General features: G+C 48.4%; 1 protein-coding gene across 4 annotated transcripts in view; it reads left to right on the forward strand.

Annotated features, from left to right (window-relative positions):
* Nucleotides 1–14,920, forward strand: part of SMC1B (structural maintenance of chromosomes 1B) — a 73,539-nt gene extending 58,619 nt beyond the window's left edge. For 2 of the 4 annotated variants that reach the window (XM_032882782.1, XM_032882784.1), the window contains 9 exons: nt 643–788; nt 2,128–2,281; nt 4,791–4,889; nt 6,694–6,850; nt 7,706–7,860; nt 8,869–9,020; nt 10,847–10,916; nt 13,312–13,422; nt 14,615–14,920. In XM_032882782.1, the coding sequence (XP_032738673.1) occupies nt 643–788; nt 2,128–2,281; nt 4,791–4,889; nt 6,694–6,850; nt 7,706–7,860; nt 8,869–9,020; nt 10,847–10,916; nt 13,312–13,422; nt 14,615–14,716 (1,146 nt within the window). In that variant the 3' untranslated portion in view covers nt 14,717–14,920. Of the gene's footprint in view, nt 1–642; nt 789–2,127; nt 2,282–4,790; nt 4,890–6,693; nt 6,851–7,705; nt 7,861–8,868; nt 9,021–10,846; nt 10,917–13,311; nt 13,423–14,614 lie in introns of those variants that run through there. The other 2 variants (XR_004385645.1, XM_032882783.1) reach the window with 2 other exon arrangements.
* Nucleotides 14,921–15,480: the final 560 nt, after the last annotated feature.

The raw sequence follows: 15,480 nt of genomic DNA on the forward strand, positions 1-15,480 counted from the left end.
AGGAGGGACGCCAGTGATGACTCCTGAGTCCTAGTTGGGGTGATGGGTGGATAGAGGAGCAAGTAAGAGGGAGAACATTTCGGACCCGCAGAGCTTGAGCTGCCTATGTGACACCGAGGCAGCGATCTCTGGCAAGTGAGGAGGGCACAGATGGTGGGAGGAGCCCAGGCCTGTTTCTGGAAGTGAACTGAAACTGTAAGTGCTTGAGACTCCCGGGCAGGGCGGAGGGCTGTGCGGAGCCGTGAGGCAAGGGTGGGACTCTGAAAGGAGTGGTTGCACGGGTTATGGAGGTAAAGCCAGAAATCCCACCACGCCGGGAGGAGGATGTGGAGGCGGTTGTCAGATTGCCAATTAAGAGGTCCCAGTAGCAAGAACGTCTTCATTGGACAATGGGAATAGAAGTCAGATGGCATTAAGCTGGGGAATGAATCCAAAATGAAGGACAAAGACAGGTAGGAATCACCATTTTCCAAGAAGCGTAGAGCCAGAGTGGGCCCCACAAAGTGGGATAGAGGTTGGCGCACCACACAGAACGAGGGTTTATCCCAGAATCACTGGGTTGGTTTCTTGACACTAAGATGATCTGTTGGCCTTATTAACGTAAAAGACGGTGAGTCTACAGTGTAAATCGTCTTCATTCAGGCTGAAGAAAATTGTCTGCAGATTGTGGATGATCTCATGGCAAAGCGGCAGCAACTTAAGGACATATTTCTCACTCAGAATGCCAGCGCCGAGAAGGTCCAAGCTCAGCTGGAAGAAGAGCGGAAGAGATTTCTGGCTGTTGATAGGTAATTAGTTTGAAGGACCACAACCAGGAATTTGAAGACGTTTACTACCAATTTGAAATTTATTGTAGGAAGTTTTGTTATTTGAATACGTACCCTTGGTGCCTTTGGTCCCACATCCCACCTTTCAAGTGTTCTCATCTGGGGAAGAACCGAAAGAGGTGGTTAGTTGTTTAGAGTGAACAGTTTTCTTTGGCAGATGACAATGTGGGCCTGTGCCAAGAGCCCCTTGCCCTAAATCCCTGTGACACCGTTGTACCGGGCCCCTCTCTGGTCCCTGTGTGGGACAAAGCCTGCAGGGGGGGCGTCTGGAGCCGGTCTGCGTGGTCACGTCCCCCAGCCCTGCCACTTATACACTACGCCTTCGTCTCCTCCTCTAGTAAATAGTAACCTGGGGACGCTCACCGCGTCTGCCTCCCAGGACACGTGTAAGGATTAAATGAGAGACTGTTCATAGGACACTTAGAACAGCACCTGGCACATGCTAAGCACATATGTCTGTCACGAAGGGGACGATGACACTTGGAACCAGGCGACCTGCTGTACCAGTGTGACCTCTGCTTTCCTGTATGATTGGCATGACTGTAAGTGATTAGATGAAGTGTGCTCTGGTTTGGTCAACTCAGCATTTCATGGTTTTGCTCACTGGTCGAAGGCTTACAGCATTTCAGGATAGAGCCAGAAAGTTCTTTGTCTATGATTTTTGAGTGGACTTAAAGTTCACTTACTCTTGAATTTTTTCACTTTTGTAGTTAGTTTAAACAGAACTACATCTCTGTTTATCATCATGTTTTTGAGAATCGTATTCTTAATTTATTTTATTTTTTGATCCTGTTTCTAGATCCTCCTTAAAATCCCACATTGTTTTAGCTAGTAAAATCCCCAAGCCCTCGTTTAAAATAGAGAGCATTATACTAATGCTGTAATAGAAAAGTTCAGACCATTCGATATGTAATGACTTAACTGGTAAGACATTTTTCTTGCTTAAAGGTTGTTTCTCTTGTTTTGAGGTCTAACGTGTAGAGCTTATATTGAAGGAGAAATGCAGCTTGAAAAATTATACAGATTTTAAAACAAAATAGGAAACAAAGCTAGCCTGATTAAAGAAATTATGTTTATTATTTAAAAAATGCTCCCTTGGATTAATTAAGTAGAGTCGTGGCCTTTCTCAAGAGTGTTAAAGTTTTATTAGAAGCATCAGTGAGGTAACTCTAGAACTTATAGCACTCAGGAAAAGAATCTTTTTTCCATGTAAATTCATTTACAACACATTCATTTTTCTTCTTTGGTGCAACTTTACAAAAGGAGTAAAATATCACTTTTTGTATCTGTGTATTTACAGGGAAGTGGGAAAATGGCAAAAAGAAGTTGTAATCATTCAAACTTCTTTGGAACAGAAACGGCTAGAGAAGCATAATCTGCTGCTTGATTGCAAAGTTCAAGACATTGAAATCATCCTCTTGTTGGGGTCACTGGACGACATCATTGAAGTGGAGGTATCCGCCCACAGGGCTGCAGAGTAACGTGGCCGCGGGCAGCTGCACGCAATGCCTTTGGCTGCTTCGCGAGGTCCCAGCCTCGCAGATCCTCCCTCTGCTGCTAAGGCTCCGTGGGGTGGAAAAGGCATCCTCCTACCACGGTCCTCATTGCAGAGGACTGGGCATGTCACGCAGTTCTCTTACGTCTCTCGCTGATCCGTTCCTCCTAGCCCCACAGGATGGGCCGCAGTTTCTTTCCTACACATTAGATCCCGAGAGGAATCGGAGGTCGAGAGCTGTTGGTGTCAGTGGCCTTTGGTGGGGTTTTAGGGAAGCTGCTGCTGTGTTCGGAACGCGCATGTTCCCATTACCCCTCCACAGCCAGTGACAAGACGGGTTTGTCCTGCCTCATGGGTCATTTCTGAGCTCTGCCCTGGGGTCTCCCTTCCACGTCCCCCTCCCTTCTCTGCTCTGCCGCACAGCCGGACAGCTACTCCCTCCATCCACCCTCCGCCCCAGAAAGGCCCTGAGTCCTTTGGAGTCTTCAGAGTGAAGCATCTTTCATATCAACATGTCTTCTCTTGCCAACATTGACCAGATCTCATAACCTCATACTCAAAAAGTCTTAGTCTTTTTTCTCAATAGTAGCAGAGGTCACATTCCAGACAGGAGATAAGGAAAGGAGAAAACCCTTTCCTGGCCACAAACTACATAAACCCAACTCAGATGGCTTTAAAGGGGTGGGTAGGGGGGCAGGATAGGGGGCGGTCTCATGCCTGACCCAGTCTGGGAATTTGAACACTTTCAAGAACTCTTTCTGGCTCAGTATATATATTGGCTTTGCTCTCCCAAATCGGCTTTCACCACATGGCTGCAGCTGTAACCACCAGCTCTGACCAGAGGCAAAGAGAACTCTCCCCTGTGCGCTCTGTTAGGAAAATCCTGGAGAAGAACTGTGGGTCACGGGTTCGCTTTTGTAGGTGCAGAGAGAGAAGGGATGGGTCTGTGAACAGCAGAAATAGATGGGAGCCAAAAAACAATAGTTATTATACTACAGAAAGAAACAGAACATCTGTTTAAAAGGCAATGTTGGGCGCCTGGGTAGCTCAGTGGGTTAAGCCTCTGCCTTCAGCTCAGGTCATGATCTCAGGGTCCTGGGTTGGAGTCCCGCATCTGGCTCTCTGCTCCGCAGGGAGTCTGCTTCCTCCTCTCTCTCTCTCTCTCTGCCTGCCTCTCTGCCTACTTGTGATTTCTGTCTGTCAAATAAATAAATAAAATATTAAAAAAAAAAAAGGCAATGTCATTTTAGAAGAGGCTACAGAGAGGAGGAAGCAACTTTAACAGCTGACATTGAAGTGAGTGTTACTGGCCAAATGTTCGTGCCGCTGCTTTGTTCCTATTGCTTTCAGTTACTGAACCTTCAGCGTGGTTCTCCGGCACGCCCACCTGAACGGAAAAGGACTTCCTTTATTGGCTTGAAAGAATTTCATACTCGTGGTGGGATATTTCAGAGCAGGTTTTAAAGGCCTTACACTGGAATAATACTGAATCATTATCTAAAAAGAAAAAGTGATAGGGTTGCATTCACTTTTTAAAGTATGATGCTTCTTAAGAGTAAAGTGTTCAGGATAGTGAGAAGGCCCAGACCGTGTTGTGTTGGGAAGAGAAGGCTCGGGAATATGTCATCCTCCTCCGTTAGGTCCATCACAGGCGGAGGATTGCATTTGTTCTTTCTGGTCCCAAGTGCGATATAGGGTTGGGGAGTAGAGGCCATAGAGACAGATTTCCTCTCCTAGGGAACACTTTCTACCGGAAATACGGAGGGCCTTTTGTGGTGAGCTCCCTGATCGGGATTTTGTAGGCACATCTAGAAGTGGCTATGTAGTGGGGATGCTGTACAAGATGTTCTCTGTAGAGCCTGAAATAGAAAAGGCGTGAGGTCTAAAGTCTCTCTCTCCAGTAGGCTGAATGAGGATCACTGGGTAGAAATGATTATAATAATTGTTACAGGAGTAATTGTCTTCCCATAATTGGGAGGTGGGGCCTGAGATTTCCCTTCCACTGGAGGTGTTCAGCTAGAGGATATGTGGGCGCCTGGGGGGCTCAGTCAGGTAAGCATCTGTCTTCAACTCAGGTCATGATCCCAGCTCCTGGGATCACGTCCCACATTGGGCTCCCTGCTCAGGGGAGCCTGCTTCTCCCTCTCCTTCTGCCTGCCACTGTTCATGTGCTCTCTCTTTTTCTCTCTTTCACAAATAAATAAAATCTTAAAAAAAAAAAAAAAAAAAGGTACGTCACCTAGACCTGCCAGGGCTCTTGCAGAAGATCCTTCTGTTGTGGGGGAGACCGCACTGGATCACTAGTTCTGAGCTCCTGCCGTGCAGGTGGAAGCACCTGGGGATCTTGTCGCCAGATCGGCATGGCCTTGGAGGCCCCAGTAAGGAGTGAGGTGGGCATCAACCAGAGGCCTTGCGCGGTTGGATGAGATCACCATATCATATAACAAAGGGCTTCCTCTGTGTTTCAGTTGGGAACTGAAGCAGAAAGTACCCAGGCAACGGTCGACATCTATGAGAAGGAAGAAGCCCTCGAGATAGACTACAGCTCTCTGATGGATGATCTGAAGGTAACCAAAAGATTCCCATTAGGACTGACTCACTGTGACAATGAATGTTTAAATATGCTGCAGCATACGCTTTGGACCATAGAGCCTACATTCAGGGAGAAAAGATTTCCTAACGTCGTCTGAAGAAATGGTGTTAAGTAGGTAGCTTTTTAAGGATGTTGAGATGAGCACTTCTCACTGTGTGTTCAGCAGAACATGAGTACTATGAAATTTTTTCCCAAAGAAGAAAAGCTTCTATGGTCAGCATTTTTTGAAGGGCTATCTCCTTAGAGATTCACAGTGATTATTAGTCTCCGAGCCATTGTGCGAGAGACAGAAGTAGCCACTGTACTCTAGCGTCCCACTCTAGTGGCCCCTGCAGTAGGGGACACCACCTTCACGGCTGTAGGGCACACATCTGGGATCCGGTTTCAAGGGATCTTTAATTGGGCAGCTCGGGCTCTGTCACAGGCATCCCTATAAGCCATACTACGATGCTATGTTTCTTTCTGTTTTGACTCCATCCCGAGACTGCCTCTCGTGGTGAGGGCAAAATGACTAGCCATTATGGCTTTCCAGCCACACAGCCATGACCTTCAGAGAAGAGACAGGCTGCCTTTGTAGTGACGTGTTCTTAAAAGTGGAGGAGGGCTTGTCCGACAGACCTCTAGGAACCGTGTCCACATCTCAGTGTCCTCAACTGGACCACATGTTCCTTCCCGACCAAAAGCGCTGGGCACGGGGTGGTCTAGGCTTACATCAAGCAGGGCCCCCACTCCCACCCCCAGCTACAGTGGGAGCTCGAGGGGGAAATGGTCGAACATGGGCTCCGAGAGAAAGGAGGGAGTAGAGCGTGGATGGCAAGTGGCAATACCCACATCTTTTCATTTCATGTTCTTCATGTACATCGTGCTCTTGGGTTAATATTGGTTACTCGCTGGGCTCTCGGACTGTGTTTATGCTATTTTTAGGCAAATCGGAAAAAAGCTTTGTCTCTTCTGATGTATTTAGTGGCTTCATCTTAGAGAACCCTTCCCCGCATTATTACCGAGTAAACATTTATAAATACTCTTCCTGCTCATGGTTCTGCTTTCAGTACCTACTTAATTCATCTGAAATTTATTTTGGCATATGGGAAAAGGTAAGAGTCTGCTTTTAAGAAGTTACCTACGGAGCCAGTTTATGCACCATTTTTCAAGGAATTCTCTTCTCAATGACTTAAAACCTCACCTTTATCACATATAAATTAAAGATCCCGGGAGGGCAAGAAGGCTTTCCTGGAAAATCAGGCCAGCACCACTTTTTCCCTTCCCTCCTCACTCAGGCTCTATCCATTGTTCTGGTTCAGCTTCCTCGACCCCTCCCCGTGGGCTAGATCCCTTCTCCTGCCTCGTGGTACCTTTGCTTTTGCCGGTCAGAGCATCTCACGCGCTTGTCAATGCCCGTGTGTGTGTCTGACCTCCCTGCGAGCTCTCTAAGGGCTTCAAGGCCAGAGCAGTTTTCATCACTGAATGTCTCCGACATAGGAAAGGGTCAGTATATTGTAATGAATGAGTAAGCGGAGGTACTATGTGAATTGTTGCCCCTTAGCCAGACCACGAAGTGCGGGAGGGAAGCGTGGTCCGGGCGAGGGGCATCTTAAACAGCGGAGCCGCAGACGCGCAGCTGCTCCGGAAGCGAGCGCTACTGCGGTTCAGACCCTGGGGGCTTTGTGCGAGGGAAGGCGTGGGTGTGGAGGGAGGGAGGCAGGGGCTGGATCCTGAAGGGCCCTAATTACTCAGCAGTTTGGAAGGGCAAGCTAAGCTCTGTTCCTTGCCGGTAACAGGCCTTACAAACTGATAAGGAAGTGGAGGCCCGCCTGAGGCTCCTGCTGCAGCAGGTGGCGTCCCAGGAAGACGTCCTGCTGAAGACAGCGGCCCCAAACCTGCGGGCCCTGGAGAACCTGAAGACTGTCCGCGACAAGTTTCAGGAGTCCACAGACGGTGAGCCTGAGCCATAGCTGCTGGCAAGGCCATGTTCTTGGGTTGATGGGTTTGGACCTTGGTAACACTTATTAGCAACGGCAGCTTTATTTTTATCTAGCTTTATTTATTTGTGTCGTATATCTTCCTCTGTTGTCTTATAGGAATGTGCACTTTTAATACGCACTGCTTCCTTCTTGAAAGTGTTCTGCTTTAAATTAAAAACAAGTGTATTAGTTATTTTTTTAAACATTTATTTATTCGAGATAGAGACTACCCCCCCACCCCCATGCGGGCTCAAGCTCATGACCCTGAAATTAACCTGAGCCGAAACCGAGAGTCAGACGCTTAACCAGCTGAGCTACCCAGGCACCCCAGGTGTATTGGTTATTTTAGAACAGGTATTTTTTTTTATACGAGCAGGATGGTCATATTAGATACTCTTGCAAAATTTGTCATTATTATCTTAAAATTAGCCCTAGCAGATAAAGGGCTCATCAATTTTAAGAGCCATGTTCTTGGAATTAATAACAATTAGGGTATTTTAAAGGTAGATTTTACTCAAGACACCCAAATTCAAAATCTAGTTTTTAAAAATATTCTGTGCTTTCGGGATGCCTGGGTGGCTCAGTCTGTTAAGCACCTGCCTTCAGCTCAGGTCAGGATCCTGGGGTCCTGGGATCAAGCCCCACATCGGGCTCTCTGCTCAACAGGGAGCCTGCTTCACCCTCTCCCCACTGCTCCCCCTGCTTGTGCTTTCTTTCAAAATCTTAAAAGAAAATTAATAATAATAAAATATTCTGTGCTTTAAAATTGAAATAAGAGGAGCCAGCCCCTCAGTGGTCTGCAAAATAAAGAACATTGATTTTCTCTTAGCTTTTGAGGCCAGCAGAAAGGAAGCCAGAATGTGTAGGCAAGAGTTTGAACAGGTGAAAAAAAGGAGATATGACCTTTTCAGCCAGTGTTTTGAGCACGTCTCGATCTCAATCGATCAAATCTACAAGAAGCTCTGCAGAAACGTCAGTGCCCAAGTATGTATTTTTCACCCACCGATGTTCCTGGGAACTTTGTGTTGCTGGTGGTTTTTTTCTGGTGGGAAATAAATGTCTGTCACATCATCTGAGTGACCCACAAGTCAGTTCCAGAAGATCAGTTACCATAGTAACTGTGTGTGTTCTAGATCCCATTTGCTCCACCGCTGGCTAGCCTGGACAAGGCAGAATCTCTCTGGGCCCATCTCTTCATCTGAAAGAGGGGTTAGGTCACTTAGTTTCCAGATTCTCTGCAGTTCTGCTGTCTGGTAACTTGATTTTACGGAACAGTCAGCGGTCTCTGTAGTGAAGGGACATATAACGTAGAGTGTCTTGGGAGACGGCTGACCTGTGGTCAGGAGAAGGAAAGAACCAAAGGCAGGATTGTGTCCATAGTCTCTTAGCTAGAACTCTTGCCCATTCCATGGTTGGTCCCCGGGGCAGAGCCTGTGGCACTGAATGTGGACTCAGAGTGTCTACTGGGTCTGCCACACCTGCTTTTACCTTTCTTGGGGTGTTCTCCTATGGCTGACAGTTGATCCTGGATCATTTTTTAGAATTTTACCCAAAAATAGTTACTTATTTTCAGTAAAGCAAGACTGAAATAAACCCAGTAACTCCTGGGTTCATCTCTGTAGCCACAGTACCTGGCCCACAGTAGGTGTTCAGTAAGTGGCTGGTAAACGGGCCCCAAGTCCACTGAATGAGACTGTTTTTGTCAGTTTGTGGCACGTGCTACTGAGGTCTGCGCGGCAGGCCTGTGGGGAGGCCCGATCCTGCATGTGTGTGAGCATGTTTTCCCTCTGCTCCCCACCCAGCAGCCCTGTTTCCTGTGCTACACTGTAGAGCCAGCTCCGTACATGAGCCGCGGGCACGGAGGTTTTGCCATCACAGTGGAGGAAAACCTAACCAGCAGAATATTTTGCAGTCAAACTCTGTTGCAGTTTCTGAAGTTGAAATTTACTAATGGCTTTTCTGATTTTGCTAAATAAATAACCTGTGTTTCAGGCATTTCTTAGCCCAGAGAACCCAGAAGAACCTTACCTAGAGGGAATTAGCTATAACTGCGTGGCACCAGGCAAACGGTTCATGCCGATGGACAATCTGTCAGGGGGAGAAAAGTGCGTGGCCGCATTAGCCCTCCTGTTCGCCGTGCACAGGTAAGGTCCCAGTGACCTAATTCTGCATCAGGGCAGAAACAAAACGGACCCTTCTACAGAAGGTGTTTTAGCATATGTGATACAAAACTGCTTCACTGAGCCGGACAACATTCAGGCTTGTTTTAGGCCTATAATAATTTGGACTGTAAATCAAACACACAATTCAGTCTTTGACAGAGTTTCATTAAATCTCTATAATTACCAGTAGCTACTTCTATTCCAGCTTTATAGAAAAGAAAGAAAAAAATACTGACAGCCAGATGTGACATCAGGATTGTCAACAGTTAACAACAAATCCAAAGGGAACAAAAACTCCCGACCGGTATATTATTTTCCTAGTGCCAATTCAGAGACCTGTGTTTATGTGGAGAATGTTAAGTGAAGCATTTCTTCTGAAAAAAATGTTTAACCTCCTCATTTCCACTAGTCGTGATGGCAGTTGGTGAAGTAAATCGAAAGATTAGCTAAAATTAGGGCAACCGACTTGCAACATGCAAATCCTTAGATGAAGATCTAGGTGCCCGTGATGCCGCCTCTCTGCTTCCGTGACCAGGAAGATTAACCTAAGTTCTCCAGCTGCTCGTTATCGCTCCCAAGGATAAAGAAGAGGCCATTACAGGACAAGCACAGACAATAGCATTGAAGCCAGCAGACCCTGGGGAGAGCAGGCACCAGGAATCAAACCATGAGCCTGTTCTGAGCAAGTCTCAGCATAACAGAGGTAGTACCAGGTGTCACTGCCCTGTGTTTGCTCAACAGATACTACATGTCTACTGTGTGTCAAGTGCTGATGTAGGCTTTGGAGAGACAGCCGTGGACAGAACAAAATCTTTGCCTCAGAGAGACTTCATTTTTATTGGGGAAGACAAATGAGAAGACGGCTTAGTAAACTAATCCCCTAACACAGAGACTATTGGGAAATGACAGATGCTACAGAGAAGAAACAAAGTAGGGAATGGAGGCCCTAAGTAGCAGTAGCAATGCAGGGTTTGCAGTATTAAAGAGTCACCTGGGAAGGCCTGTTTGAGAAGGCAGTGTTGGTGCAAAGACTTGAAGGAATGAAGGGAGCAAGTCTTGCAGATAGCTAAGAGAAGAATGTTCTAGACATAAAGAGCAGCAAGTGCAAATGTCCTGAGGCCAGAGAGAACCTGGCATCGGTAGTGAATGGACTGTGTACAACAGTGGCAGGCACAGGGCTAGGCAGCTGCTGTAGCAGTCCAGGTGGAAGATGAGGGTAGGCTGGACCAGGGTGAGAGCAGAGGCGAGCAGACAAGGCGTGGGGTGTGAAGGACGCGGCAGGGATGACCCCTCGTCGACTAGAGTGGGAAGACCCTGGGAGGAAGTAGGTCTGAAGGGCCAGGTGAGGAGCAGGATTTGGGATGAGCTTGAGCTGCTTATTAGACACCCACACGGAGCTGTGGACTAAGCCGCTGGCTGTGGGAGGCAGGCGTGGGAGCCGTCCATACGGGGATGGTATCGATACCCTGAGAGGAGATGAAGTCACCAGGGGAGCCAAGCAGCGGGTAAGCAGCCCAAGGGCACTGCACGGAGAGGAGTTGGCGGAAGAGATGGAAGGAGCAAGGGGTCATGTCGGGGGAGTAGACGGTCATCCTTGACGCCAGGGCCACGGACCGGGGGCAGCCCCAGGTGCCACCAGCAACGGTCACAGGAGACGCGGACCAAGCGTTGCACATTTGATTTAGTATCGGCGGGGTCCTTCGTGACTGAGGCTAAAGCACCCAAGACGATGTTATCTTATTTTCTCTGAATACCATTAACCCTCGTAGGAGAAAGCCATAACTTACTGGGTTGTACTCTTGTTCCAGCTTTCGGCCTGCTCCATTCTTTGTGTTAGACGAAGTAGATGCGGCTCTGGACAACACGAACATTGGCAAGGTCAGTTTCTTTCTGCTTTTAACTTCCAGTAGGTCACGCACCACTCGAGGATCACGGTCTGTCAGAAAGACGGTTTACCCTGAACACACGTGGTTCGTTGGATAATTGCTGATTAAAAATCAAATCTAAGTCTAAAAATTGGGGGCAGTAGTTTTCATTCAAGGTTTAGGGGACCCTCGGTGAATTATTGGGGAATCAAAACAGGGAGGCAGAGGAGGATTGTTATACTGAATCCACAGCATTGCTAGTGGGTGACTTGTCCCCAGATCTAGATACTGGGACCGAGAGGCTCACCCAGAGGCCCTGTGGCAAATAGGACCAAATCAGTCGTTAACGAAGCCCAAAATTCTGTCCCCCTCGAATTTATTAAAGCTTACCCAACTGTTGTACTTCAGGATCCTGTTCTCAGGATTTGCGATGAGGGAACTAAAACAGGTCAGCCATCGTGAAGATGACAGTGTAGATGTAGAACGCCCCCCGAAAGAGGGCAACACTGAAGCCACCTACCTCCACTGTGACTTTCTGACATGCAGACGGAGTCCGTCATGGAAGCCCAACCAAAGGCCAGAGTCAGTCGCTGGAAAGTGCCCGGTCCGTGGCTACCGAGTGACGGGATAGCTCCGGCCCGCAGACTCTGGTCTCGTGGTCCTCCTGCCTGGGCTGTCATTTCGGGGATGTGTGAATCAGGCTCTGGTTCTGATTCCAGGCCCAGTGGAAGCTGGTGTCCTGCTGTATACCTTAGTTTTGTGAGCTTGGCTAAGGAGTCCTTCTCAGAACAGTGTCTTAAGTGCCCGGGGCCACCCCGGCAGGCTGTCTCTGAAGCTGGCCTGCCTGCTCTCTCAGTCTGCAGAGTCTGCCAGGAGGGGCCTGTCTTCCCCCAGGGCTGCTCAGGCTGTCCTCCTCCGACCCAGATTTCTCCCAGCCCCTGCTTCCCACACGGGGCACTGAGCACCTGAGGACAGCCTGTCGACTCCACAGTCACAAAATTTAGAAAACTGATCCCCTGAACACAGTCCCCTGAACCTTGTAGAGGACAGCACAGAGCCACCTTCCTGGGACCCACGAGGCTTCAGGGTGACCAGGGAAGGAAGACATGGGGCAAGAGAAAATCTGTTTCTCTTGAATGCCAGCCAGTGTGCATCAGCTAATTGGAGTCAATGGCCTGACTCCTGTGGGAGAAATCTCCAAGAGGGCGCTCCAGGCACTTCGTACCCACACTGTGTGTGCTGGGGTGGGATCTGTTTTTGCGGACCGCCTCTTTTAACGTAGCTGCTGCTTCTAGCAAAATGTAGATGTTTGTATCCCCGCCATCTCTAGGGACTCTTACTGAAGGCTTTTCTGTTGGCAGTCATCCTCTGTATTAAAAACCTTTTAACTTTCAGTCTTCCCTTGAGGTTTACCCTCCTGGCCACTCTGCTGCCCTGAGTATGAGCAGATGGAGGACGAGCAGACCCCAAGTAGCTCCCCCTCCTTCCCATGGTCTGGTGCCCCCATTTACCGCAGGTAACTCTCCAGGCCAAACGTGTGCCTTCTGCCTCACCTTCCACTCGTGTCAGCATCCCGCGACGTCACGGTCCCACATCCTAGTGACTCCCATCACCTCAAATGCCGGATGGAGTTCCTTCTGCCTGGTGGATCCAGCCTCTTAGCCAAGGGCGGTCTCCCCTCTTCATCACTCACCCGGGCTAGTGACTCGCTCCCCGCCCGAGGCTGCCGTGCCTGCCTCCAGGGCCTTGGTGCAGTCAGGACTGACACAGACGGAGAAGAGCCCTTATGGCCCTGCAGACACCTGCTGGGAGTTGGCAGACATCTGTGAAACTGTGGCCACGTCCTTCCCCATCTTTCCCTGGGTTCTGAGTAGTTTGTTCAACAAGACATTTCCGTCCAGAGCCCACTTTGTTCTCATTCTCGTGACCTGGGATTTGAGCTTCCTGAAAGAGCCACTGAGTTCAACTCTAACCAAATAATTAGATTATGGTCCTGAATACATATATAATTGCATTTTTCCCACTCCTGGCTTTCCCGCCACAGGAAATTGGAAGTTTAAATACCATTCCGTCCGCACGCACACATAGCGTCTGGGTGGCAGTTTTAGTTAGGAACGCTGACGGCATTTTCACTGGACAGTCTCTTAAATTAGAGCTCTGTTCTTAAAAATATTCTTGATGTTTTAGATGATAGATTTAATAAGGTTTACAAGTTTTTAACTAATCTCCCACTTTAGAATCTGAATTATTTCCATAGTGGATTTTACTGAGTTACCGGAAGGGCAAGTAGGTGGCTTGTCACCCACCACAGGTCAAGCTGGAGATAGGCACAGCGACCATCAGACCATCCGGGGGCCCAGCAACGAGGCCTTTCCCTGCTGGTGAAATGTGGGCTTTTGTTCCCTCAGGTGTCAAGTTACATCAAAGAGCAGAGTCAAGAGCAGTTTCAGATGATCATCATTTCCCTAAAGGAGGAGTTCTACTCCCGAGCGGACGCGCTCATCGGTGTCTATCCAGAGGTAACGACCAGCAACGGGGAAAGGAGAAGTGTCCCTCGGTTGCTTCCCGACACTCCCCATGCGTACCAGTGCAGTCTGGAGATACGGTCTGATTTCCACATTGCCACGGCTGATAAATACGGGCTTAAGTGATTTTTTTTAAACCAAGTAAGATTTTAAAAACTCGTTTTTTTCTATGGCAGTACACAGATATTTTTAAGAAATGCTTCAAGTGAAAAGGCAAATCCAAACTTGCAGAACAGCGGGATAGCTTTGCTAAGGTACACGCTGACATACCCAGCAAATATTCATATTCTGTTTCATGTGTTCCAATGTTTGAATGTTTCAGGCAACACAAATGCATTGTGGGCCGCACTAAAGGACCCCATTTAGCTTTTAAAAGGACCAGAGGCAAGAACAAATTGATCAGACATTCCAGGTTGTCTGGTGACTCAGAATTCACCTTTCTTTAGCTGCTCCCCGAGCTGAGCTGCTCCATCGGCTCGGGAAGTGCAGATGGTTCAGTGTGGGGACACTTGACTCCCGAGTTTTCATTTAAATGAAGATAACAATTAGCCTCCCTTCCTGTGCCTCCAAGACGTTAGAGGCCGCTGGAAATTCTCATACCAGCGCAGGAGAGCGAAAGGATCTTTTTCCTCTGCCCATCTTCGGTTCTCTGGGGCTGGGGCTCTGTACATCAGACCAGCAAAGTCAGCTGAGCGAGGCCAAGCGCTTACTCCCACGGGCGCTGCGCATGCACACAGCGGACGCACCTGGTGAGGAGTCAGCCACGGGCCGCTGGCTGGGACTGGGGCTTCCACATCATTCCAGGCTCAGAGAAGAAGGGGTCTGGGGCATCTGGGTCAGGGAGGCAGGTGAGGGCAACATGCGCATTAGTGTGGGGAGGTGGAGCGAGCACCCGCCCCTGCAGCGGCGCGTGTCCTTAGCCAGTGGGATGCCTGTGCCCGCTGCCAGCGCCCCTCCTGAGCCGCTGTTTGTCCGAAGCCCCTCGCTCACAGCACTCCGTGAGCCAGAGGTGTACCCTGGGCTGGCGTGTGCACAGGCGTGATGCCACGTAACTGGAGACCAGTGGCTCTAAAAGGGCCCCTTTTTAAGTGCAAATCCAGGCTCCCAAGTGGCCCTTCCTTGATGTTTGATGACACTTTGTCCCTAAGCAGAGAGCTGACTCTCCCCTGTCCTCTCTCTCATTCAGCACGATGACTGCATGTTCAGCAGAGTTTTGACCCTGGATCTTTCTCAGTATCCAGACACCGAAGGCCGGGAAAGCAGCAAAAGAAACCAAGAGTTGCTTTAGGACCCCAAGTGACCCTGAGCCAACAGGACAGTCTGGCAGGTCAGGGTCACCCGTGCTTCGTCCGTGTGGGAGCAGTCGAGTGGTCTGTGTGCCGCTGCAACCTACGAGACGCCAGAGCTCCCTTCCGTCCAAGTTCAGGGCCCTTCCCCGTGGGTCAAGTTTTTTAGGAGTTAGCATTGCATGGGTTTAAAAAAAAAAAAAAAAGTACAACTTTGTGCCATAATTTCAACTGCCATTTTGAAAGCTAGTCAGAAAAATGTTGAATTCTGCATTATTTTCGCTCAGGTCTTGCCATGTATGTTTAAGTAATCTTTAAGGCAAACTCTTGGTTCTCAAGTATGCTAATTCTAGGCCATCGAGCCTGTTTTATAGAAGTTATTTCAGAGGATGTTATCAATATTGACAATACCAATAAAGAATATTCTAATTTTAAACGTCTCCAATCTACAATTTCAGAAACAAACTATTTTTTTTTTTAAGATTTACTTATTTATTTATTTGACAGAGAGATCACAAGTAGGCAGAATAGCAGGCAGGGGGATGTGGTGGGGGAAAGGAGGCTCCCTGCTGAGCAGAGAGCCCGATGCTGGGCTCGATCCCAGGACCCTGAGATCATGACCTGAGCCGAAGGCAGAGGCTTTAACCCACTGAGCCACCCAGGCGCCCCGAAACAAAACTATTTTAAGGTGAAACTGAATTATGTCTGCTTTAGTGAAATCTAAGTTTCTCTAATTTCTCTTAACAAAATATTGAAGAACACAGGC

This window comes from Lontra canadensis, unplaced genomic scaffold (genome assembly GCF_010015895.1).
Source record: "Lontra canadensis isolate GAN:19392208 unplaced genomic scaffold, GSC_riverotter_1.0 scaffold84, whole genome shotgun sequence".
Lineage (NCBI taxonomy): Eukaryota > Metazoa > Chordata > Mammalia > Carnivora > Mustelidae > Lontra > Lontra canadensis.